The sequence below is a fragment of the Astyanax mexicanus genome, chromosome 4 (genome assembly GCF_023375975.1).
Source record: "Astyanax mexicanus isolate ESR-SI-001 chromosome 4, AstMex3_surface, whole genome shotgun sequence".
NCBI classification, from domain to species: domain Eukaryota; kingdom Metazoa; phylum Chordata; class Actinopteri; order Characiformes; family Acestrorhamphidae; genus Astyanax; species Astyanax mexicanus.
In genome coordinates, this window is record NC_064411.1 from 11,941,866 (window position 1) to 11,969,375 (window position 27,510).

The window sequence follows — 27,510 nt, forward strand, 5'->3', positions numbered from 1 at the left end:
GAGCAGGGGTCTCACTATGGGCGCAGATGATTATAGTGACCTCATCCGAAATCTACCATCTACAAGCATAAACGTTGGGGTTTTAATTTAATTAACTGTACGTTTGTGGAATTCTGTGTTCCACAATGCCCTCGTTTTTAAACTAGGAAGCGTTCAGTTCAGAGGTTACATTGTTCGGAGCTCCGTGTTCCAGTTCCAATGTAAATTTAACGCACCTTCTCAAGTCCGGGTTTCTAAGGAGCTGGTAACTGCCTGTAGACTACAGACACAGGCAGTTACCAGCTCCTTACGGTACGTGTCCACTGGCACTTTTTTTCAACGCTGGATCTCCTTGCTCGTTTTGGAATTAAAATGAAGCAACAGAAGTAGACAGTCATAAGTTTAATATTTTTATTTTTTTACCAACCTCACTGTAACCTATAGCTCTATAAATCCATATTCTGCCGCTTTCAGCTTCTCTTCTGTGGTTGAAAGGCGCCTGTTCTGTGTGTGTGTGTGTAAGAGGCTTGTGTGTGTGTGAAGACGCAGCCTGCTCTTCCCTCATTGGCTGGACTGGACACAGTGCGGTGGCCGGATTTATTTGAATAAAGTTGAGCCGGACGGTACGTGTCCACTGGCACTTTTCTTAAACGCAGGTCGCTGTGCCGGATCTCTTGGCTCGCCGCGTGTGGGCGTGTCCGTAACGTTTTTGAATTCAAATGAAGCAACAGATGTAGTCAATCATAAGTTTATTATTTTACCTTTTTAGTCAACTTCACTGTGATCTATAGTTGTATAAATCCATATTCCGCCATTTTAAGCCTCTCTTCTGTGTTTAAAAGGCGCCTGTTCTGTGTGTGTGAGGCTCGTCTGTGTGTGGTGTGGCAGCCTGCTGTTCCCTGATTGGCTGGACGCAGCGCGGCGGCCGGATTCATTTGAATAAAGTTGAGATCTGTTCAACTTTCCTGCCGGAGGGGGGGGGGGGCTGCGCTCAACGCAACGCAACCCAGTATGCACCGCGGCATGCGGCGGCTCTCTCCATTGAAATGAATGGGATGCGTCGGGGCTTAAGTGCCAGTGGACGCGTACCGAGGCGGAGCTGCGTTAAACGCAACGCAACCCGGCATGCACCAAGGCATGCAGCGGCTCTCTCCATTGATTTTATGTATGATGTTATTATGATGTTATTTTAGTAAGCAGTCGCTGTTAACTGAAATCATAAGATGTAAAATGTTAACATTGTCTTCCTGGTCTTGCCTAGGCTGTAGCAATGAAGAAACAAAAAACAATGACAGCGTTTTTTCAAAAACCAAACAATGTGATATGGAATAGTAGGATGTCAGTGATTTGGCATCATGGTGTAAGAATGCGCGCAGATGGCACTGGGGACATATTGACATACCAGACCAATAACAGTTTCAGTATGGCTAGTGTTGATCAGAAAAGTGATTATTCTAAAGTTTATTGCAGCATATATATATATATATATATATAATTTTACAGCTTGGTCCCCCCCCAGTTCAAAATGTCCATCTGCGCCCCTGGGTCTCACACTCGCGGCCCGCGGGCCAATTGCCAGACGTGTTGTTACAAACAGCAGAGATGTAGTAATGATTCAGGACGCTGTGACACATTACAAATACGTGCTTTCATGCTGAAATACTTTATATTATGCTCTTTAACAAAGACAGACATGTGGTATGGCATATTAATGAGTGCATAAATTAATTATATATATAAATTAATTATATAATTTCTATTATTATTAGAAAAATAACAAACGAAAATTAACCCAAAATGTTGACAAAAATATAATCTAACGAATTTCAAAACATAGAAACGAAAAACGTTAAAATGGTATTAATACAACAGTTTAACACCTGGATCAAACAGTTACAAGGATTTATATTTATGCTTAGTACACAGACTAAGCTTAATAGAGCAGACACAGGCATTCTGCTGTCCAGAATTTTAACAGATGCTTATTCTTACTCAATAGCTGGAGTTTTTGAAATGAAAAATTAAAAGAGAAAAGAACTTTGAACTGGACATAACTTTATTTATGTCATTTATGTCACATTTCACTTTGCTATTATGTAACTGAAAGTCACTTTTAATTTTTTTTTTCATATCTAAAAAATAAAGCATCACCCTGTCATCTGGTGCTGCATGTCAAGAATATAAACCTTAAAAAACATTTGAAATACACAGCAATATAAAGCTATATGTTAGCGTTCATTTCTTATCCCCAGGGCAAATTTATTTAAAAAATGTATATATTAATTAATTGACTAAAATCTCTCCTGCGCTTTAAAATGCTGCAGTCACGCAGAACGAGCTTGAAAGCTTGCATGGCACTGCGATTAAAAAAAACTTTTAATAAATAAAGTCCTATAAAGTGTAGCAAAAGGTATGGTATTAAATTTGAATATTTACTCATATTCAATCAAGAGAAATCAGGCAAAATACGCCGCTCTCTCTCTCTCGCATCGCCGAGCTGAATTCAGCGCGAGGCTTCAAATAATATAACAACTCAGTTTAGTTAAATTAATTAAGATGAGTGAGGACCTGTAAAGTTAATCAAATATTGTCAAATATAAAGGATAGGTTGAGGTTTTGGTGAGCTGTTTCAATTATTTGAAACCGAAACTAACTGAAACTGATATTATTCTGCGCACTATTAGAAAGCCTTTGATTTTGTTTTAAATGAATTTTTATTTTATATTAATTATTTTTGAATTCATTTTAAATATTTTTATTATTTTTATTGATCAAATAATTTTTTTCATAAGATATATATTTTTATTTTTGATGTATTAATTTTTATTATCTTTTTAAAGTTTTTTATTTTCCCTTTTTTATCTTTATATTTTTTCCGTCTATAGTAAATGTCAGTTTTTATTTCTAATTTTTCTAATTTTATTTATAATATTTTTAATCCCTTTTAAACTGTAAATGTTCAGCGGCACAGTAAATGAGGGTCCTCCTCCAGTGTAAATAACCGATTGCTTGATTAATATTCAATGTTGCAAACCCAGTTTTTACATAAACAATAAACAGAATAAAGAATAAAATAACATTGCTGATGTATCTTCAACAGCACATCGCATCCTATTCACTTCAATGGAGAGAGCCACTGCATACCGGCTGGGTACTGCGGTCAAGCCAGCCCCCACTGCAAAACGCTTGGTCAAACTAGCCCCCACGCTGTTTCTCAGAGCGCGCATACACTAAACATTGCGGCAAGCGTGAGAAGGAACACATTTCAAAATAAAAGCCCCCCCCCCTTAATATCATTATGCTGTGGAGTGGTATTAAAAGGAATCCACATGATTTCACATGTTATGTCTGATATCACATGTCAATTTCATGTAGTCCTGGTAGTACACAAAATAAAAGCCCTGTAAATTATAAAAAAATATGTTATTTTAATAATACTACTACTACTAATAATACTAATACTAATAATAATACTAATAATAATACTTATATGTGTCACTCACTTAATAACAGGGCATTATAATGTGTCATTTCAAAATAAAGGCCCTTTAAATTATTACAATATTTTATTTTAACACAATGTTTAGACTGTTATTAAAAGGAATCTGTCTGACGTCACAGGTCAATTTCATATAGTCCTGATAGTACACCACGTGTATTTGTCACTCACTTAATATCAGAACATTTTGATGTGTCATTTCAAAATAAGGGCCACTTAAATTGTAACATTTATGTAATTTTACACAATGTTTAGACTGTTATTAAAAGAAATCTGTCTGATATCACAGCTCAATTTTATATAGCCCTGATAGTACACTACTTGTATGTGTCACTCACTTAATATCAGAACATTTTGATGTGTCATTTTAAAATAAAAGCCCTTTAAATTGTAACATTTATGTAATTTTACACAATGTTTAGACTGTTATTAAAAAAAATCTGTCTGATATCACAGTTCAATTTCAGATAGTCCTGATAGTACACTACTTGTATGTGTCACTCACTTAATATCAGAACATTTTGATGTGTCATTTTAAAATAAAAGCCCTTTAAATTGTAACAATATTTTGTTTCAACACAATGTTTAGACTGTTATTAAAAAAAATCTGTCTGATATCACAGTTCAATTTCATATATTCCTGATAGTACACTACTTGTATGTTTCACTCACTTAATATCAGAACATTTTGATGTGTCATTTTAAAATAAAAGCCCTTTAAATTGTAACATTTATGTAATTTTACACAATGTTTAGACTGTTATTAAAAAAAATCTGTCTGATATCACAGTTCAATTTCAGATAGTCCTGATAGTACACTACTTGTATGTGTCACTCACTTAATATCAGAACATTTTGATGTGTCATTTTAAAATAAAAGCCCTTTAAATTGTAACATTTATGTAATTTTACACAATGTTTAGACTGTTATTAAAAAAAATCTGTCTGATATCACAGTTCAATTTCAGATAGTCCTGATAGTACACTACTTGTATGTTTCACTCAATTAATATCAGAACATTTTGATGTGTCATTTTAAAATAAAAGCCCTTTAAATTGTAACATTTATGTAATTATACACAATGTTTAGACTGTTATTAAAAAAAATCTGTCTGATATCACAGTTCAATTTCAGATAGTCCTGATAGTACACTACTTGTATGTGTCACTCACTTAATATCAGAACATTTTGATGTGTCATTTTAAAATAAAAGCCCTTTAAATTGTAACATTTATGTAATTTTACACAATGTTTAGACTGTTATTAAAAAAAATCTGTCTGATATCACAGTTCAATTTCAGATAGTACTGATAGTACACTACTTGTATGTTTCACTCAATTAATATCAGAACATTTTGATGTGTCATTTTAAAATAAAAGCCCTTTAAATTGTAACATTTATGTAATTTTACACAATGTTTAGACTGTTATTAAAAAAAATCTGTCTGATATCACAGTTCAATTTCAGATAGTCCTGATAGTACACTACTTGTATGTTTCACTCACTTAATATCAGAACATTTTGATGTGTCATTTTAAAATAAAAGCCCTTTAAATTGTAACATTTATGTAATTATACACAATGTTTAGACTGTTATTAAAAAAAATCTGTCTGATATCACAGTTCAATTTCAGATAGTCCTGATAGTACACTACTTGTATGTTTCACTCACTTAATATCAGAACATTTTGATGTGTCATTTTAAAATAAAAGCCCTTTAAATTGTAACATTTATGTAATTTTACACAATGTTTAGACTGTTATTAAAAAAAATCTGTCTGATATCACAGTTCAATTTCAGATAGTCCTGATAGTACACTACTTGTATGTGTCACTCACTTAATATCAGAACATTTTGATGTGTCATTTTAAAATAAAAGCCCTTTAAATTGTAACATTTATGTAATTTTACACAATGTTTAGACTGTTATTAAAAAAAATCTGTCTGATATCACAGTTCAATTTCAGATAGTACTGATAGTACACTACTTGTATGTGTCACTCACTTAAAATCAGAACATTTTGATGTGTCATTTTAAAATAAAAGCCCTTTAAATTGTAACATTTATGTAATTTTACACAATGTTTAGACTGTTATTAAAAAAAATCTGTCTGATATCACAGTTCAATTTCAGATAGTACTGATAGTACACTACTTGTATGTGTCACTCACTTAAAATCAGAACATTTTGATGTGTCATTTTAAAATAAAAGCCCTTTAAATTGTAACATTTATGTAATTTTACACAATGTTTAGACTGTTATTAAAAAAAATCTGTCTGATATCACAGTTCAATTTCAGATAGTACTGATAGTACACTACTTGTATGTGTCACTCACTTAAAATCAGAACATTTTGATGTGTCATTTTAAAATAAAAGCCCTTTAAATTGTAACATTTATGTAATTTTACACAATGTTTAGACTGTTATTAAAAAAAATCTGTCTGATATCACAGGTCAATTTCAGATAGTACTGATAGCACACTACTTGTATGTGTCACTCACTTAAAATCAGAACATTTTGATGTGTCATTTCAAAATAAAGGCCCTTTAAATTATAACATTTATGTAATTTTACACAATGTTTAGACTGCTATTAAGATAAATCTGTCTGATATCACATTTCAATGTCATATACTACTGATAGTACACCACTTGTATGTGTCACTCACTTAATAACAAAACATTTCGATTTGTCAATTTATTATTATTAAAAAGAAATTTGTCTGATATTAGAGGTCAATTTCCTATAGTCCTGATAGTACACTACTTTTGTTTTATTACATGAACAAGAACAATATGAACAAGACATTATGAAGTGTCGATTAAAAGATCTCTTTATATATAAAAAAAATATAGTTTTCACTCAGTATGTATAGTTTTATTAAAAGGAATTATTTTGTATCTCTGTGGCTTTTTTTGCCAAACTTTGTTCTCTGCATCATCTCTCTCTCTCAGGACATTATCAATTTTTGGATGATGGATAAAACAGTGCTCCTTGGGATGCTTACAGCTTTGGATATGTTTTTATAACCTAACCCTGCTTTAAACTTCTCCACAACTTTATTTCTGACCTGTCTGGTGAGTTCCTTGGTCTTCATGATGCTGTTTGTTCGTTAGTGTTTTCTAACAAACCACTGAGGACTTCACAGAACAAGTGTATTTATACTGAGACTAAATTACACACATCTACACTCTAATGACTTATTCTGAAGGCAATTGATTGCACTGAATTTTATTTAGGGTTTCAGAGTAAAGGGGGTTGAATACTACTCACGTCACACTTTTCAGATTTTTATTTAACCAAAAGTTTTAAAACCATATATAATTTTTATTCTACTTCATAATTATGTAATACTTTGTGTTGGTCCTTCACGTCAAATCTCAATAAAATCCATTTAATTTAATTATTGTTTCATATATATATTTTTTGTCTACATAATAATAACAACAATAATAAATTGTTCCTTTAGTATTCGTAATAATATATTTTATTTTGTTTATAGTACATTCACTGCAGTGGACATTGTGAAGAATACTGTGTTCCTCTGTGTTCACACTGCAGAGAACCTTAACTGGTCCCTTAACACCAGCTCCCTAACAAAGAAATCCCAGCAGCTCCTCTACTTCCTGCGGAGACTGAAGAAAGCACATTTCCCACCTCCCATCCTCATCACCATGTTTTACAAAGGGACTGTACAGAGCATCTTGAGCACCTGCATGTCTAGTTTAGGAACTGTGTGACACCCTTAAAAGTGTAGTCACATTTAAGTGATTATTTGTTTTATATGTTATATATTAATATTATTTGCATCTGTATATATAATCTTTTCTGCTTTAAATGGGTTTATTGCATTGTATTGTGAATCATCCAGTCCAGTAGAGGGAGCAGTGCTAGGGGGCGGGCGCTATACAGAGGCTTAGGTGGGCATCAGTAGATTATTCTCAGATGAATCTGAGACCTGAAACTGAAAACACTGTCTCACCGTGTCTTCTCTGTATCCTGCATCCAGGTGGGAAAATATGTGAAACTGTGCAAGTATACATGTTTCTAAAGCACTATAATAGGGTTATTTGAGTGTGTATATGCTTTGAAAGTGTTACGGTGTGTAATATGAGCCGCTATGGTCCTGTGTGTTGGTGGACGCTCAGCATCGGGCAGCGTTAGCTCCCGCAGCCCACTAACTGCGCGCCTGGCCGGCGCTCTCGCTGTATTTCTCCGCCGTTAGCATTAGCCACCGCCGCTCGCTAACCGCGCCTAGCCGGCGCTCCGCTGTTATTCCCCTCGCTCTGGCGTGAGATATACCCCCTCTTTAACCGTGTTCCAGTCCGTCGCTATCTCTCGTGTGTTTTCGCTGTAGTATTTACTATCTCCGCTCTGTCGTTTGTCGCTATTTTCTCGTATAATTCTAATAGCATTAGCTACCGCGGCCTGCTAACTCTGCGCCTGGCCGACGCTATTGTTTCTATTACTCTGACGCTAGCATTAGCTACCGCGGCCTGCTAACTCTGCGCCTGGCCGACGCTATTGTTTCTATTACTCTGACGCTAGCATTAGCTACCGCGGCCTGCTAATTATACACCTGGCCGACGCTATTGTTCTCTATTTTCTTCCCGCTAACACTAGTTAACTCATTGGAGTAATTACGCGCCTTGCTGCCGCCATTTCGCACCTGTATTAAGCGGCACCAGCCATTTTTACTCAGTAACACGCATTGTGTATGTTAAAAACACATAAATAATTGAGTTAATTAAAAATATGTATATATAAAACTAAATTAAGTCTCTGTAGGTGAAGTAAGTGTTTCTAAAGTGTCCAGTTTAATTCTACTCTCTATTAAAGAGCCTGTTTGGCTTTGTTAGGTGAAGCTAGAGCCTCTGCCAACCACAGCATTGGGTTTATTACAGTTGAATAAGCTACAGTTTTACATTTCTCTAATTAGTATTCCTGTTTTATTTAGTTATGTTCACGTTTATTACTTTGGTCAATTAAAAATACTCTAAGCAGATACAAGTTTTAAAAAACTCAACTTAAAATGAGATATTAAAAGCACTAACATGGAGTTAAAGTGTGCTTAGTACAAGTTAATGGAATTCTGTTAATTAATAACTGTTTAATGAAGGGTGTTAATGTAGAATGTGTGAGTATTGGTATATGTATGCGTATATAAATATATTAATATAAAGTAATATTTTTTATATATTCTTATATACATATATATATATATTTTTGTATTTTGTAGTAACAGTGTTGAGGAGGTTTGCTGATCAAGGTAACAGTAATGTGTACCTAGAGATGTACTGTAATTAAGAAGGTTAAGTATCTTCTGTGTGATCTGTATGAGGAGTGCAGAAATATGCAATGTGTTCGTGAAACTGCTAAAGAAAGAGGAAAAAAAAAGACTAAAGTGATTTGGTTTGTGTATGTTGTTGAATAAAGAAAACAGATGAATCTGAGACCTGAAACTGAAAACACTGTCTCACCGTGTCTTCTCTGTATCCTGCATCCAGATTCTATCCAGGCCCTGCTAACCCCAGGGTCGCATAACTGCTACTACCCACCCACGCCTGGGGGGTGTAACAGATTATTGGGGGCTCGTCCGGGATTAGCGCCACCTAGTGGTTGAAGCGCTAATCTTCTAATCCATTGATGTCTGGGACCAAGAGAGAACTGATGTTGCTGCCTGTGGGATCGTCAAAAGACCACTCATGACCTACATCCAGAGCCAAGAGGGTGCTGCTGCATGTGCTGTAGAGGATGCTGTTCGTGCTTGACCACTGGAGCTGAGAGAGCGTCGACGTTGCTGTGTTGGTGTTTGAGAAGAAGAGTCATCTGAACTGTTCAACTGTGTGTGAGGGACTGTGGAACAAGTTAATATGGCCAGCAGTGAGAGGAAGAGCCTGATATGGGATATCAGGAAGAGCCTACTTACCTTGCCGGCGGAGACACTTTTCCAGGTCGCCCAGAGTGTTGGGACAGTGTCAGGTAGAGACCTGTCAGAGCTTCAGGTGGGAGATCAAGAAGGAAACTTTGAGCACATTCACAAGTTCATGTACAGCACGCACTTGCTTGAATCTGAGGACGAAGGTATGACAGAACTGTTGATTTTGAAGGATGCCATTGATACTGTGAGACATGCATGTAATGTTGATGTACCCATTGTGCCAGCAGTAACAATGTCAGAGTCACCATCATACACAGATCTAGTAGATCCTACTTGTAATTTAACTTTTCCACTACCACTTGACACTTCACCTCTTAAGCCATCTACTGCTCCAGATGATGTAGCTTTGCCTGGAGACATGAACACTACACCCTCACTAGCTGTACAACCGACAAACACAGGCTGTAGTGCTAATGCAGTCGCAGGTAGTGATGTTCAAGGGGTTCCTGCCGGGGTTGAAGAGTTAAGTAAGCGTCTTCTTCAGTGTATTGGCATGCTGACACCACAAACTGTAAATGCACCACAAACCGCTCCAGTTTCTAGCCCAACACTGGTTAGTCAACGGGTAGATAAGGGACAACAGCAGTTTAATAAGAGACCAGGGAATTTTCCAGATCTTTCTTTCCTTCCACGCAGAGAGTTCAAAATTGTAGGGGGACAAATTGGTGACAATACAGCTGACATTAGCTACAACAGCATCTGCAAGCAGATAGATGAGGGGCTGAAAGAAGATTTCAGTGAGCTAGAAATAGTCCGGGGGTTGCTTAGAATAATCAGACCGGGTACTTTTAAGGACATGCTCATGAACAACGATAACATGACAGTGAGTGAACTTAAGGGTTTTCTACAGTCACACTTAGGAGAGAGAAACAGCACTGAGTTATTCCAGGAGTTAATGTGCACCCAGCAGAGAGAACACGAAACTCCACAGCAGTTTCTTTATCGCCTAATCAGTCTCAAACAGCGAGTCTTGTTCACATCCAGACAGTCAGAAGCTGACGTGAGGTACCACCCTAGCACCATACAAGATGTGTTCTTGCACACAGTCTATCAAGGTATAGGGCCTAGGTATAATGACATCCGTAGAGAGCTGAAACCTATACTCACAGACAGAACAGTCTCAGACGAGGCAATACTGAAACACATCATGAAAGTGACAAGTGAGGAGAACGAGAGACAGCGAAGAATTGGACCAGTCCTTCGTCCCCGTCACACCAACGTGCACGGTGCGCAGCTAGAGGGAGAGCCAACGACAGACTACAACATAAAGAGAGAGAATAGTGAGCGAAAAGGTAAAAATGACACCATACAACAGCTCCAAGAGAAAATAGACACTCTCACGAAGATTATTGAGTCAATGAAGCAACCCATCCAGTCAGTGGAACCAGAAGGAAGGTGCCAGTGCTCCACCAACCGTCAAGCTCCACCTGTTCCAAGGAGAGAGAGAGCCTACGGCTGTCCTAAATGCATCGAACAAAATCTCCCAAACTGTAGTCATTGCTTCTCTTGTGGGGAAAATGGTCACAGGGCCCTGGGCTGTATGAAGCGAGTGAAGCAGCAGGCTGTCAGCGTACCGAGACACACAGCGACTCAACCACAGCAGTCTCGCAAAAGTGAGCAGAGAGACAGGACTGGAGGTACAAGCAAGGCTGAGGAGAGAGTGTTTGTCGCCAAGAGTCAAAGACCGAAGAAATCGTCTGAACGAAAGCAACCAAGTCCACCAGCGTCAAAGCTAGTTGATCTAATAGGAAGAAAGGCTCTGACCAAGTGCAACTTAAATGGTCTAGCTGTAAGTGCACTAGTCGATACCGGAGCACAAGTCAGCATAGTTGATAGGGCTTGGAAGGAGAAATACCTCCCTGATCTGCCTATCCGTCCTTTAACAGAGCTTATTGAGGGTGAAGAGAAGCTAGAAGTGTACGCAATCGGCGGCGATCTCATTCCTTTTGATGGCTGGGTTGTCATAGCTGTAAACTTACCAGGGAACGAAGACCCCTCCCTGACGATCAATGTCCCATTTCTGGTCAGTCACCACCCGGTAGAGACACCTCTACTTGGATTCAATGTCATTGAGGAGCTAATCCAAGGCAAGCCAGAACAGTTAATTCCAACCTTAATTCGTCTTCTTTGTACTGCTATCTCTGTTCCAAGTGATCAAGCCCAGAATGTGGTGAACTTCGTGCAGGCCAAGAAAACGTGTATCCAGCAAGGACGAGTGAGAAATGGTCACCGTGATCTGATTGTTCCTGCCGGACAGGTCATGTGGGTGAAATGTAGAGCTCCAGTGGGTCATCATCTGTCTGATTCTTTGGTACTGTTCGAGCCAGACGAGTACAGCGTACCAGTTGAGGAATTGGATGTGGGAGCAGGCCTACTAGAGGTTCAACCTGATGGAGTTCCCTATGTAAAAGTGCCAGTTGGAAATCACACGAAGCATAACATCACCCTGCCACGCAAAGTAGCCATTGGTAGCATACAGCCGGTCAAGAAAATTGTTGCGACAGACATGCCTTCCTCCGAGCTACACAAGCTGAAGGATCACATTCCTGGTTTCCAACCAAAGGTGCAGTCCTCGCTATGGCATCCCCCAGTAGAGGTAAGCCACTTGAGTGAAGCACAACAAGAAGTGGTCAAACAAATGCTCTATCAAGAGTCCGCTGCATTTGCAAGAGACGACAATGACATTGGGTGTATCCCCAGCTTGCAGATGACCTTGACTCTCAAAGATGACATTCCTGTGCAACGAGCATATTCATCCATACCAAAACCTTTGTTCCGAGAAGTTAAAGATTATATACATGATCTCTTAGCAAAAGGCTGGATAGTGAAGTCAAAATCACCATACTCAGCTCCCGTGGTGTGTGTGCGGAAGAGAGATGGCTCACTCCGACTCTGCATAGACTACCGCCTACTGAACCAGAAGACTGTTCCAGACAGACATCCACTGCCAAGAATTCGGGACTTGATTGACACCTTGGGTGGACACTCTTGGTTTAGCATCCTGGACCAAGGCAAGGCGTACCATCAAGGCTTTATGGCCGAGGGGTCCAGACACCTAACAGCCTTCATAACGCCATGGGGGTTATATGAATGGGTTAGAGTCCCGTTCGGGTTGTCCAATGCCCCTGCCGCATTCCAGAGGAGCATGGAGGAGATGCTAGACACGCTCAGGGACGAGTGCTGTATACCGTATTTGGATGACATTCTGTGTTATGCCAAAACCTTCGAAGAACATGTTGAAGGAGTCCGCCATGTCTTGAAAGCACTGCAACAACATGGAGTGAAATTGAGGCCAGAAAAGTGTGAGCTGTTTCGCAAAGAAGTGAGGTATGTAGGTCGCCTCGTGTCTGCAGATGGGGTGAGAATTGACCCAAAAGACCTCGAAGCTGTAAGGGCCTTGGAGGGAAAGACTCCACGAACTGTGGGAGAGGTTAGAAAGTTGCTGGGCTTCCTCAGTTATTACCGCAGTTACGTACAAGATTTTGCCCGTATTGCTAAACCCTTATACGAGCTCTTACAAGTCAAGTCTGACACAACACCAAGTCAGTCGACTCAGAAAAAGACCAAGGGGCCACAACTGCCTTCCAAGACGGCTGTGAGCTGGACAAAAGTACACCAAAGTGCATTGGAACAGCTTATTGGCATGTTGATCAGTCCACCAGTATTAGCATATCCAGATTTCAATTCCCCGTTTGTGCTCCACACAGACGCGTCAGAGAAGGGCCTTGGAGCCGTATTATACCAACACCAAGATGGTAAATTAAGAGTCATTGGATATGGTTCGAGAACGCTAACAGTGACGGAACGGAACTACAGACTGCACAGTGGAAAGTTGGAGTTCCTAGCGCTGAAATGGGCAGTGTGCGAGAAGTTTAGAGACTATCTGTATTACGCACCTCATTTCACTGTCTACACCGACAATAATCCCCTGACATATGTGATGAGCACTGCGAAGCTGAACGCAGTCGGCCACCGCTGGGTTGGGGAACTGTCAGACTTCAGATTCGACATAAAATACCGACCAGGAAAGTCTAACATTGATGCAGACACCTTATCTCGCATCCCACTTGACATTGACGAGTTGGTTGAGAAATGTACAGAGGAACTGTCACAAGAGGTCGTGCATGCTACCTGGGAAGGAAGTGGAGCAGCCAAGCGTAAGGATGTTGCGTGGATTGCCGCTCTTAACATCTCTGCAAACACCATCTCGGAGCCATGTGTTTCCTTACCAACTATCAGCCATGAGGAGTTAGTCGAGGCACAGAGAGAGGATTCAGATATCAAAGAGGTCTTGGAGCATAAAGAAGCTGGTACAGAGTTAGATCGTGATGCAAGAAGACTGCAGAGTGGGACAGCGAAAAAGCTTTGGTATGAGTGTGTAACCCAGGTTATAAAAGTCTGAATTATTTAAAAAGTACATTTTATTATTAAAAAGGGCACATAATTAATATATAGTCTATTACAATTAAGAATAGCTAATTCTTAATAAAAACACAATAAATAAAATAAGTCAATTAAATAAGGAGCTGGGAAAATAATGTAAATAAATACAGACACAAATATTAGAGGAAAATAAACTTTATTTAATCCATAAATAATTATTTTTCATATTTTTGGGAATACTTTGTTGTTTTAGTAGCACGTCACCTATTGCAGCCAATAGGGTGATCGTATTACGCTGACATGAGTGGGAAATACTGTTGACCCTGACCCAGCACTTCCTTTTGGGTCAAGCAGCCGTCAGGAGCAGGTGAATGCTGGAAGAAAGTTAACAGAAAGCTAGATACAAGCCAAACTTAGGTGATAGAAACCTTATTATTATCAGTAATAACTCTCATCTACTCTAAAACGCTGAGCTGGTGGAGCCAAGACGCAGTTTGTGGTGAATGAGGAGCTTATTAGCCTGATACACAGAGGTTTTTCTGCATCGGTGAGTTACTTTAATACTTACGGCGCTAGCCGACTATGCTAAGCTAGCCGACTATGCTAAGCTAACGACTACGCTAAGCTAACGACTATGCTAAGCTAACAATGTATTTTCTATGGAATTCTAGCGATGCCAGCGCTTAAACGAGTCAATATAACTGTTTAAAATTATCTTTGACTCTTATAAGTGAAACTAAGCAAGGAGTGGGATCTGTAGAGGTAGAGAGTGCGTATTTATACACTTTTCGGGTATTTTTCAGCCTGTTTAGCCACAGGCTGGGCCGTGTGTGGCCGAGAGAAGTGCGCGCCACAAATTCGCGCGCAGTACGGACCCGCGCTGCAGAAATTTAACCCCTTGTGTGACAAGCGGTGCATTTACCTTTGTTTCTCTGTACATAAATCCTAAAATGTTGTAAATGTGTTCAGTTATACTGTGAATGTGTAGTTAAGTGTGAATTATTGTGTTTAGAGCTGATATCTGTTCATATAGAGCTAAACTTTGATACTGACTGAGTTTTATGACCTATTATAGGTCAGGTTTTTTGACTAGAGTTCGAATTGGATTCCCTCGTTCCTACGTTTGATGGCGAGCCTCCCTGGACTTCGACCCTGAAAGCTGTTTGCAAGTACTGTGGACAACTCTGATCTGTGAAACCCCCTTTTTTTTCCCTTATTGCTGAACCTTTATTCATCTTCAGAGCGGTAGGAGAAATACTCACCATGCCATAGACTGGACTCTGTGCACATACCCACACTTCAAACTCCAACTCCCACCTGTGAAAAAAAAAGAACTTTATATTGTTGTGGTTTTGATATATGTATATTGTGTTATTATTTTAATTGAACTTAATTCTTGAATTTACAGAATCTAACTAATATTCTTGTTATTTTATTTTGGTATTCTGGTGAAAAAGGGATATTCTGATATTGATACTGAGGTTGATATTGATATTTTGCATATATATAAATATATTATTATTATAGATTTTCCTACCCGGGTAGTAGTAATATAAATAGTATCACATACAACATCAGGGAAAGATAATATTGGTATTATTCATATTGAATATTCTATATCTTTTTGTTTTTTATTTTCTTTTATTATAATAGTATTATAATAGTATTCATACTTACCTTTTCAATAAATGGAGGCTTCCACTAAGCTCCAAATTCCAGAGACGTGGTGCAGTGTTGTTTCTCACGTGGTGTTGTCCTGGGCTCCGTAGACGATCCTGGTATCTTCTGACCGGCCTATAGCTATCCTTTCTATTGCTCAGTATATTAGTGCTTGATATTAAAATATTGAAAACTAGTTAACACATTACTACTCTGTAGTAATCGTTACAAAAAAAAACTTGGCGAGCCAGCCAGGAGCCTATCTCCATTAAACACACACTAAAGAACCACACTGCACAACTGTCTAATCAAGCTAAGTTGATTCACACCCTAAAAATGGAGTTCATTGAACGTAATGGTGTAAAAGTTCCTAATTCTGTGGTTGTTAGTGGATTAACTGGGTCAGACTGTGATGAAGAGATGTTTACATTCTTGAGAGAAAATGGTGCCATAAATAGGACACTAAAAGTAGATGACACTAGTTCTGAATTACATTCACAAGTAATTGTAGAATACAGTTCTGGTTCTGCTTTGCAGACATTACAACCCCTTCTACCCTACCGTTGTACGCTGGCCAACGATTCAAATACTGTATGCTGCGTAAGAGCATTAGCGGACGTTTACTGTCAGGGGGCGGGTAGTAAGATCACTCACACTTATGTAGGTGAGCTACAGAGAGTAGCTAAACTAAGTGGGAGGGATTTAGAAGCAGTCCTGAAAGAAGCCCTGGATCACATTGGTGAAATCATTGACTCATCTGAGCCTGTTGAACAGAAAAGTCCTGCAGCAAGCCCCGACCAAACGTCAGAGCTAAACCTGTCTGCATCTCAATCCCAAGCCCTATTTGGTGCTCACCTGAAACCTACCTCTGATGACAGCAGGAGCCATCATTCTGCAAATTCCTTGTCGCCTCCTAAGCACAGATCAGTTCCACTGCTTGATTCTATGACACTCAATCCACCTGAAGTGCAGAAAGTAATAGTGGAGCACATCGTGAGAAGTGAAGATAAATCTCCCTTCGCTGGTTCATCTGTGAGATTGAGAATCTTTTCTGGCAAAGTTCCAAAGCCATACAGCGAGGTCGACTACGACACATGGCGTTCTCAGGTCGGGCTGATGCTCAGCGATCCATCAGTCCATGATAGAGAAGTAACACGCAGGATTCTTGAAAGTCTTCTGTCCCCTGCTGCTGACATAATCAAGCACATCAGTCCAGAGTCTGCAGCCACAATATACTTGCAGCTATTAGATTCAGCCTATGGTATTGTAGAGGATGGAGAAGAATTGTTTGCACAGTTCATGAGTACTCTTCAAGATGCAGGAGAAAAGCCTTCAGCATACCTGCAACGTCTTCAGTCTGCACTGAGTCAAGCTGAAAGAGCAGGTGGTGTTTTGGCTCGTGACATGAACCAGCATCTCCTCAAGCAGTTTTGTAGGGGCTGCTGGAATGATAGTTTACTGGCAGACCTGCAGTTAGAACACAAGATAAAACACCCCCCTCCATTCGCTGAGTTGCTGCTGTTACTGCGCACAGCGGAAAACAAGCATGAAGCTAAAGTTGCAAGAAGGAAACAGCACTTAAGCGTAGCTAAACAGAAAACTTCAGTGCACACACACACTATGTGCAACCGTAGTGTAGTCAGTAGTGTAGTTCCAGTTGAGCCAGTTTCCACTGAAATGAGTGAACTGAGGAAAGAACTAGCTCAAATTAAAAGCCAACTAACCTCCATTCTGAAACTGAAAAGTGAAAGAAAAACCTGTGTGAAGCCTGAATCTTCATCAGAACCACTGAGACAACCTAGACCTACAAAACCTGACCATGCACAGAAGAAAGAGAGAAAGACTTTGGCTAAGAAAAACACCAGTGAAAAGCCCAAGCCCTGGTATTGTTTTCGCTGTGGAGAAGATGGACACATTGTGGCTAATTGTGAGGCTGAAGCTAACCCTGCTCTAGTCGCTGCCAAGAGAAGAGAGTTAAGAGAGAAACAAAGAGCATGGGAAGATGAACAAAACCCTTTAAACTGAAGCCAGTTTCTGTCATGGGACAGCCAGGAACTGAAGATCATTCTCGTCCCACCACCAAGAAAGCTAAAAAACCACATACTCAGCGAGCTTCACTAAAATGTGCACAAACAAGACAACCCTGTTTTATACCTAAAGGATTGATAGGAACCAAATGCACAGCTCAAGTGAAAATTGGAAAAATTCAGACAAACTGTCTACTTGATACTGGTTCCCAGGTAACCACAATCTCCCAATCATTCTTCGACCAACAACTACCAGCACACCCGATGAACTCACTTGGTGACCTGTTGGAAGTGGAAGGAGCTAATGGACAGACGGTGCCTTACCTGGGGTATGTAGACCTGAGTATCACTTTTCCTGAAGAATTTGCTGGAGCAGAGGTGGAAGTACCAACACTAGCCTTGGTTGTTCCAGACCTAAATTCTGACACTCAACCCCAAGTCCTCATTGGCACAAACACTTTGGATGTCTTGTATATGACCATCAATGAACAGAATGTGAGAGAGTACAATTCCAGTTCGTACGGTTATAAAGCCGTATTGAAAATACTCAAAGCAAGACTTGAACAACAACAAAACCTCACTCATGGGTTAGTCATACTCCACAGCAAGAACTCTCAAGTCATTCCTGCTGGAGAAGATGTGGTCTTAGAAGGCTGTATTTCAGTCAAGCAGCAGATGTTTGGAACTATGGCTGTTTTAGAACATCCCACATGTTCCACTTTGCCTGGAGGACTATTAGTAAAGCCCTGTTTGATGAGCATCCCTAGTAGGTCATACCAAAAAGTACCTGTGATGTTAAAGAATGAGTCTGGACATGATATAGTAATGCCCCAGAAATGCATCATTGCTGAACTTAATGCAGTTCAGGCTTTATTACCCCAGCCGTCCAGGTCAGCTGAATCTGAATCAGTCAGTCCTGAATTGAGCTTTAACTTTGAAGGTTCTCCTATCTCTACTGAGTGGAAAGAGCGTGTCACACAAAAGCTGAGCAGCTTGCCTGAAGTCTTTGCGCATAATGACCTAGATTATGGAAGAACTAATAGAGTCAAGCATCACATAAAACTCTCTGATGAGACTCCATTCAAGCATCGAGCTCGACCTATTCACCCACAAGATCTAGAAGCTGTCCGCAAACATCTTCAAGAGCTCCTGCAGGCTGGTATAATCAGAGAGTCTGAATCACCTTTCTCATCTCCCATAGTAGTCGTGCGGAAGAAGAATGGAGATGTTCGCTTATGCATAGACTACAGGAAGCTGAACCTTCAGACAGTTAAAGACGCGTATGCTCTTCCAAACTTAGAGGAGACCTTTTCCACACTCACAGGGTCAAAATGGTTCTCGGTGTTGGACTTAAAATCTGGGTACTACCAAATTGAGGTTGAAGAGACTGACAAACCAAAGACTGCCTTTGTGTGTCCCCTTGGATTCTGGGAATTCAATCGAATGCCACAAGGGATCACAAACGCACCAAGCACATTCCAACGCTTGATGGAAAAATGTATGAGCGGCATGAACCTGAAAGAAGTCCTTGTATTTCTTGACGACTTGATTGTTTTCTCCAAGACTCTAGAGGAGCATGAAGTGAGGTTGCTGAAAGTCCTAAATCGTCTCAAAGAATATGGTTTGAAGCTTTCTCCAACTAAATGTAAGTTTTTTCAAACTTCTGTCCGATACTTAGGCCACATAGTATCGCAGGATGGAGTTGAGACTGATCCCAACAAAGTAGAAGCCCTAAAAACATGGCCAAGACCCAAAGGATTAAAAGAATTGAGATCCTTCCTTGGTTTTTCAGGCTACTATAGACGTTTCATAAAAAACTACTCTAGTGTTGTTAGACCACTCACCAACCTAACTGTTGGATACCCACCTTTGAGGAGAAGTAGCCAACGCAAGAAGGAGCCAAAACAGTATCATGATCCGAAACAACCATTTGGTAGCCGCTGGACTCCTGAGTGTGAATGCTCATTCCAGGCAATCATTGGAAAACTCACCTCAGCACCTGTCCTAGGATTTGCGAACCCCCAGCTTCCATATGTCCTTCACACTGACGCCAGTACTACTGGACTGGGAGCCGCATTGTACCAAGAGCAAGAAGGAAAAATGAGGGTTATCTCCTATGCAAGCAGAGGGTTATCAAGAAGTGAATCTAAGTACCCTGCACACAAGCTTGAATTTTTGGCACTCAAGTGGGCGGTCACCGAAAAATTCAATGACTATTTGTATGGAAGTCCATTTACTGTCGTGACTGATAGTAACCCACTTACATACATCCTCACTACTGCTAAGATGGATGCCACAAGCTACCGGTGGCTAGCTACGCTGTCAACCTTCAACTTCAAGCTTAAATACAGGGCTGGGAAACAAAATGGAGATGCTGATGGTCTTTCCAGAAGGCCCCATGGTGAGTTGACCAATGATGCTGTTTCCAGGAAAGAGCAAGAACGAATCCAGCAGTTTGCTAATACTCACCTGGAGGGTTCAGATGTTTGCGTGAGCCAAGATGTCGTGAAAGCTATCTGTGAAAAGCATTTTGTCAGACATACATTGGACGAATGTCAGCAAGACAATGACATGGTGGCACATATACATTCTCTGGTCGTTTCTTCAGGTTCCATTCCAGATGGTTTCGTTGACGAAGAACAAAGTGGGTTGCCCGTAATTCCACAAATGTCCGAAGAAGAGATCCAGAACCAACAAAGAGCCGATCCGTGTTTGAGGGAAATCATTCACCAGATGGAGACAGGAGAGACAATTTCTCCAGCGGTCAGAGAAGAGCTGCCACAAGTCACCCATTTCCTAAAACAATGGAAAAAGCTAAGATTGTACAACAAAATCTTATATCGTCAGCGCTTGGATGGAGACAACCCTACTTACCAACTGGTCTTACCTGAACCATCAAGAGCTGTTGTTCTCAAAAGTCTACACGATGACATGGGTCACATGGGAATGGAACGGACACTTAATTTGGCAAGGTCTAGATTCTACTGGCCGAAAATGTCTGATGATGTAGAAAGAAAAATCAAGACCTGTGACAGATGTGTCCGAAGGAAGACTTTACCAGAAAGAGCAGCACCCTTGATGAACATCACTTCGACTAGACCCCTTGAACTTGTGTGTATGGACTTCTTGTCCATAGAGCCTGACCAAAGCAACACCAAGGATGTCCTCGTGATTACAGACCATTTCACGAAGTACGCGGTAGCGATTCCCACACCAAACCAAAAAGCTCAGACTGTTGCAAAATGCCTCTGGGAAAACTTTATAGTTCATTATGGCATCCCTGAATGTCTACATAGTGACCAAGGTCCAGATTTTGAATCACATGTCATTAAGGAATTATGTCAGATTATGGGAATTCGCAAGTCACGTACTACGCCATATCACCCTCGCGGGAATCCTGTGGAACGCTTCAACCGAACTCTGCTAAATCTCCTTGGAGTTCTTAGCGAGGAAGACAAGTCAAAGTGGAAACAATTCGTAAAGCCCTTGGTGCACGCATACAACTGCACAAAGAATGATGTGACTGGGCATACCCCATATGAATTAATGTTTGGAAGACAGCCAAAACTACCTGTAGACCTAGCATTTGGTTTGCCCTTGAGGGATAAGCGTTATAAGTCACATTCCCAGTACGTCCAAGATCTCAAGTCACGTCTTGACGAAAGCTTCAAGTTAGCCCAGCAAAGTGCAGAGAAAATTGCAAAAGCTAACAAGACCAGATTTGACCGGCATGTCACTGCCTCTAAACTAGAAGTTGGTGACCGAGTCCTTGTAAGGGCAGTCAGACTCCGTGGAAAGCACAAACTTGCTGATAAGTGGGAGCCAGACATCCACATAGTGGTTAAACAGGCCGAAAACTTCCCAGTCTACACAGTCAAGCCGGAAACTACAGATGGTCCGCTGAGAACTCTGCATAGAGATCTGCTTCTACCTTGCAATTTCTTGCCAGATGCTGCTGCGGAGCCACCTGTTCCGAAACCCCAACAAAAACCCAGAACACGACAATCTGTTGAACAAGAACCAGTAGACCAAGATTTGGCCTTTGATGATGAATTTCTACACTACAGAGTCACAGATCGACCAGTAGTCAGACCCACCAGTTTCACTACTATTTATGAGGTACCTGTGAGAAGAGAAACACAAGAAAACTTACCTGAAGAGAACTCACCTGAAGAAAACTCACCCGAAGAAAACTCACCTACAAAAAACTCACCTGAAGAAAACTCACCTGAAAAGAACTCTTCTGACGAGAACTTTTCTGTTAATAACTTACCTGCAAACGATGTACCTGTAATGTCATCCCAATTCCTAGACCAAGATTCAAGTACACAAATGGAAGCTGAAAGAGAAACTGAAGATGTTCTGCCTGGAGCTGAGCAAAGTGAATCGAGTGAAGACACTGACTCTGGTGAATCAGATTGTGTCAGACGGTCTAACCGTAAAAGAGAGCAACCTGAGCGCCTGCACTATGCTCAGTTTGGAAACCCAGTTGTCTCCATGGTTCAGTCTTTATTCCATGGCCTAAGCACAGCGTTTACCGAAGCTTTGAGAGACATTTCAGAACCTGATTACTTACCTTGTTCCCATTCCAAACCTGTTACTGCACAGCCATACAGATGCACCGGGACGTGCATACGTTCAAGCGGGGAGGGTGTAACCCAGGTTATAAAAGTCTGAATTATTTAAAAAGTACATTTTATTATTAAAAAGGGCACATAATTAATATATAGTCTATTACAATTAAGAATAGCTAATTCTTAATAAAAACACAATAAATAAAATAAGTCAATTAAATAAGGAGCTGGGAAAATAATGTAAATAAATACAGACACAAATATTAGAGGAAAATAAACTTTATTTAATCCATAAATAATTATTTTTCATATTTTTGGGAATACTTTGTTGTTTTAGTAGCACGTCACCTATTGCAGCCAATAGGGTGATCGTATTACGCTGACATGAGTGGGAAATACTGTTGACCCTGACCCAGCACTTCCTTTTGGGTCAAGCAGCCGTCAGGAGCAGGTGAATGCTGGAAGAAAGTTAACAGAAAGCTAGATACAAGCCAAGCTTAGGTGATAGAAACCTTATTATTATCAGTAATAACTCTCATCTACTCTAAAACGCTGAGCTGGTGGAGCCAAGACGCAGTTTGTGGTGAATGAGGAGCTTATTAGCCTGATACACAGAGGTTTTTCTGCATCGGTGAGTTACTTTAATACTTACGGCGCTAGCCGACTATGCTAAGCTAGCCGACTATGCTAAGCTAACGACTACGCTAAGCTAACGACTATGCTAAGCTAACAATGTATTTTCTATGGAATTCTAGCGATGCCAGCGCTTAAACGAGTCAATATAACTGTTTAAAATTATCTTTGACTCTTATAAGTGAAACTAAGCAAGGAGTGGGATCTGTAGAGGTAGAGAGTGCGTATTTATACACTTTTCGGGTATTTTTCAGCCTGTTTAGCCACAGGCTGGGCCGTGTGTGGCCGAGAGAAGTGCGCGCCACAAATTCGCGCGCAGTACGGACCCGCGCTGCAGAAATTTAACCCCTTGTGTGACAAGCGGTGCATTTACCTTTGTTTCTCTGTACATAAATCCTAAAATGTTGTAAATGTGTTCAGTTATACTGTGAATGTGTAGTTAAGTGTGAATTATTGTGTTTAGAGCTGATATCTGTTCATATAGAGCTAAACTTTGATACTGACTGAGTTTTATGACCTATTATAGGTCAGGTTTTTTGACTAGAGTTCGAATTGGATTCCCTCGTTCCTACGTTTGATGGCGAGCCTCCCTGGACTTCGACCCTGAAAGCTGTTTGCAAGTACTGTGGACAACTCTGATCTGTGAAACCCCCTTTTTTTCCCCTTATTGCTGAACCTTTATTCATCTTCAGAGCGGTAGGAGAAATACTCACCATGCCATAGACTGGACTCTGTGCACATACCCACACTTCAAACTCCAACTCCCACCTGTGAAAAAAAAAGAACTTTATATTGTTGTGGTTTTGATATATGTATATTGTGTTATTATTTTAATTGAACTTAATTCTTGAATTTACAGAATCTAACTAATATTCTTGTTATTTTATTTTGGTATTCTGGTGAAAAAGGGATATTCTGATATTGATACTGAGGTTGATATTGATATTTTGCATATATATAAATATATTATTATTATAGATTTTCCTACCCGGGTAGTAGTAATATAAATAGTATCACATACAACATCAGGGAAAGATAATATTGGTATTATTCATATTGAATATTCTATATCTTTTTGTTTTTTATTTTCTTTTATTATAATAGTATTATAATAGTATTCATACTTACCTTTTCAATAAATGGAGGCTTCCACTAAGCTCCAAATTCCAGAGACGTGGTGCAGTGTTGTTTCTCACGTGGTGTTGTCCTGGGCTCCGTAGACGATCCTGGTATCTTCTGACCGGCCTATAGCTATCCTTTCTATTGCTCAGTATATTAGTGCTTGATATTAAAATATTGAAAACTAGTTAACACATTACTACTCTGTAGTAATCGTTACAAGTGGAACAAGCTGTATCTAGAAGATGGACTGTTGTACAGACGAGCTAGTGGAAGAAGACAGCTGGTGCTACCATCCAAGTTCAAGCAACTCGCGCTAAAACACCTCCATGATGAAATGGGACATGTTGGCACAGAGCGAGTAGTATGTCTAGCGAGAGAGAGATTCTATTGGCCGTTCATGAAAAGAGAGATCGAGGAGTACATTACCAGAAAATGTTCCTGCATTAAGCAAAAGAAGCCTGTAACTCATGTTCGTGCACCTATGGGAAGTATAACTTCAAGCTTTCCCCTGGAGCTCGTATGTATTGACTATCTGCACCTTGAGCGTAGCAAAGGAGGGTATGAATACATTCTGGTGGTTGTGGATCATTTCACTCGTTTCGCGCAGGGATACGCCACAAAAAAACAAGTCTGGTCGCACAGCTGCAGAGCGCATCTTCAACGACTTCATACCAAGATTTGGATACCCAGCTAAATTACACCATGACCAAGGGCGCGAATTTGAAAATGAGCTCTTTAAAACTCTACGGAGACTGACAGGAGTGGGTCATTCAAGGACGTCGTCCTATCATCCTCAAAGTAACCCTGCTGAGAGATTCAATCGAACGCTGTTACAGATGCTAAGAACTCTCCATGACAAGCAGAAGGAAAGATGGAAGGACCATCTCCATCACATCATACAACCCCTGGCAAAAAGTATGGAATCACCAGTCTTGGATGAGCACTCCTTCAGACATTTCATTCTGTAAAACAAACTCTGATCAAAAACATGATACAATAATAAGGTCATTCCAAAGTGCAACTTGTTGGCTTTCAGGAACACTCAAAGAAATGAAGAAAAAACATTGTGGAAGTCAGTGAATGTTACTTTTATTGACCAACCACAGGGAAAAAAATATGGAATCACTCAATTCTGAGGAAAAAAGTATGGAATCACTCAAATTGAAGGTAGAAAATAAGGACACACCCAGTCAATTTCCTTTCCCTAAATGGACACCTGCCTCAGATTAGATCTGCTCGTTAGTCTGCAGTTAAAAACACCTGCAGTCATGACACCTTGGAGGGCTGCTGGACGAATTAGAGTGGCAAGAACCATGGCTCCAACAAGAGAAATGTCTCTTGAAACAAAAGAGAGGATTGTGAAACTTCTTGAAGAAGGTAACTCTTCACGCATGGTTGCTAAAGATGTGGGCTGTTCACAGTCAGCTGTATCCAAGATATGGACCAAATACAAACAGCATGGAATGGTTGTTAAAGCCAAGCGTACTGGTAGACCGAGAAAGACATCAAAGCGTCAAGACAAGCAACTTAAGGCCATTTGTCTTGAAAACCGAAAAAGTACAACTAAACAGATGAAGCATAAATGGGAAGAAGCTGGAGCCAATGTATGTGACCGAACCGTAAGAAATCGCCTAAAGGAAATGGGATTTCAATACAGGAAAGCTAAAAGAAAACCATCATTGACACCTAAACATAAAAGAACAAGACTGCAGTGGGCTAAGGAGAGGCAATCATGGACTGTGGATGACTGGATGAAAGTTATCTTCAGTGATGAGTCAAGAATCTGCATTGGACAAGGTGATGATGCTGGAACTTTTGTTTGGTGCCGTTCCAGTGAGATTTATGAAGAGGCCTGCCTGAAGAAAACAACCAAATTTCCACAGTCCTTGATGATATGGGGCTGCATGTCAGGCAAAGGCACTGGGGAGATGACTGTGGTTAATTCTTCTATCAATGCACAAGTTTACATTGACATTTTGGACAGTTTTCTCATCCCTTCAATTGAACAGATGTTTGGAGATAATGAAATAATTTTCCAAGATGACAATGCATCGTGCCATAGGGCAAAAACAGTGAAGGCATTCCTTGGAGAAAGACACATTCAGTCGATGTCATGGCCTGCAAATAGTCCAGATCTCAACCCAATTGAAAACCTGTGGTGGAAATTGAAAAAAATGGTCCACAAGAAGGCTCCGACCTGCAAAGCTGATCTGGCAACTGCTATCAAAGAGAGTTGGCACCAAATTGATGCAGAATACTGTTTGTCACTCATCAAGTCCATGCCTCAGAGACTGAAAGCCGTTATAAAAGCCAAAGGTGGTGCAAATAAATACTAGTGATGTATTTTGAATCATCTTTTGTTTATCTGTTTTTCATGATTCCATACTTTTTTCCTCAGAATTGAGTGATTCCATATTTTTTTCCCTGTGGTTGGTCAATAAAAGTAACATTCACTGACTTCCACAATGTTTTTTCTTCATTTCTTTGAGTGTTCCTGAAAGCCAACAAGTTGCACTTTGGAATGACCTTATTATTGTATCATGTTTTTGATCAGAGTTTGTTTTACAGAATGAAATGTCTGAAGGAGTGCTCATCCAAGACTGGTGATTCCATACTTTTTGCCAGGGGTTGTACACGCTTATAACTCGACAAGGCACGAATCTACTGGGTACTCACCACATTATCTTCTATATGGGCGTCACCCTCGTCTTCCCGTAGATTTGTTGTTTGGACTGAGTGAAGAGAGAGAAAATTTGACACACCAGAGCTATGCAGACAAGTGGGCCAAGAGAATGTCAGAAGCGTATCGGATAGCAAGTGAGAACAGTAAACAAGCCAGTGCAAGAGGCAAGGCGTACTATGACCAGAAAATGAGAGGCGTCATTCTGCACCCAGGAGACAGAGTCCTCGTAAGGAACTTGAGTGAGCGAGGAGGACCAGGCAAGTTGAGAGCTTACTGGGAAAAGACCATCTACATCGTCAAGGAACAAGTGTCTGACAATCCCGTATATGTAGTCTATCCAGAAGCTGGAGACAAACGCAAGTCAAGAACACTGCACAGGAACTTGCTCCTGTTAGTGAATGACTTACCTGCAGAATTGCCACTACCTTCAGCGAAACCCACTGGTGGAAAGAAACCTACTCAAGTAGACAAGAGAGCAGAGCGAGAACAAAGACCACAGACGGACCCAGAGTGCACAAGCGATTCAGATGATGAGGAAGAGTCAGGAGGTTACTGGCTAAGAGTACGTTATCGTCCTGTAGAGCAAACACAAGAGAGCACTCACCAGAACCTACCTTCTGTGAATCCCCAGAACCCTGTCCAAGCGAGACCTACACAACAGTTTCAAGTACCTACAAGACAACAACAATTTCCAAGACCTGCACAACACCTCCAAGCACCTACAAGACAACAACAGTTTTCAAGACCTACACAACCGTTTCAAGCACCTACACAAAGATCATTTCCGAGACCTACGCAACAGATTCAAGAACCTGCAAGAGACACACTGTATCAAAGACCTGTCCAACAGATCCACACACCTGTACCAGAAAGACAGCTACAACTGCCTGCTGAACAACCGCAAGTAGAACCTTTACCGTCACCTGAAAGACAAGTCCTATCACCCGTGAGAGAAGAACCGAGATTGATGGAACCACAAGTGATGATTGAAGAGGTACCAGA

The 27,510-nt window shown here is 40.3% G+C and overlaps 2 protein-coding genes and 1 long non-coding RNA gene across 3 annotated transcripts in view; all 3 read left to right on the forward strand.

Annotated features, from left to right (window-relative positions):
* Positions 1-27,510, forward strand: part of LOC125801375 (zinc finger protein 239-like) — a 309,264-nt gene that overhangs the window by 112,074 nt on the left and 169,680 nt on the right. The gene's annotated exons all lie outside the window — the stretch shown is intronic.
* On the forward strand, positions 13,803-18,084 carry LOC111195273 (zinc finger CCHC domain-containing protein 18-like). Its single transcript, XM_049477351.1, has 2 exons — positions 13,803-14,357; positions 14,886-18,084. The coding sequence occupies exon 2, from the start codon at positions 15,806-15,808 to the stop codon at positions 17,492-17,494; it is 1,689 nt and encodes a 562-aa protein (XP_049333308.1). The 5' UTR covers positions 13,803-14,357; positions 14,886-15,805; the 3' UTR covers positions 17,495-18,084.
* On the forward strand, positions 22,556-23,872 carry LOC125801568 (uncharacterized). The gene is made up of 2 exons (XR_007438731.1): positions 22,556-22,701; positions 23,230-23,872. It is a non-coding gene; the product is annotated as an uncharacterized LOC125801568 (long non-coding RNA).

What these genes read in the sequence shown, in the direction of transcription:
- LOC111195273 (XM_049477351.1), top strand. Translation starts at nt 15,806, where the DNA reads ATGGAGTTCATTGAACGTAATGGTGTAAAAGTTCCTAATTCTGTGGTT.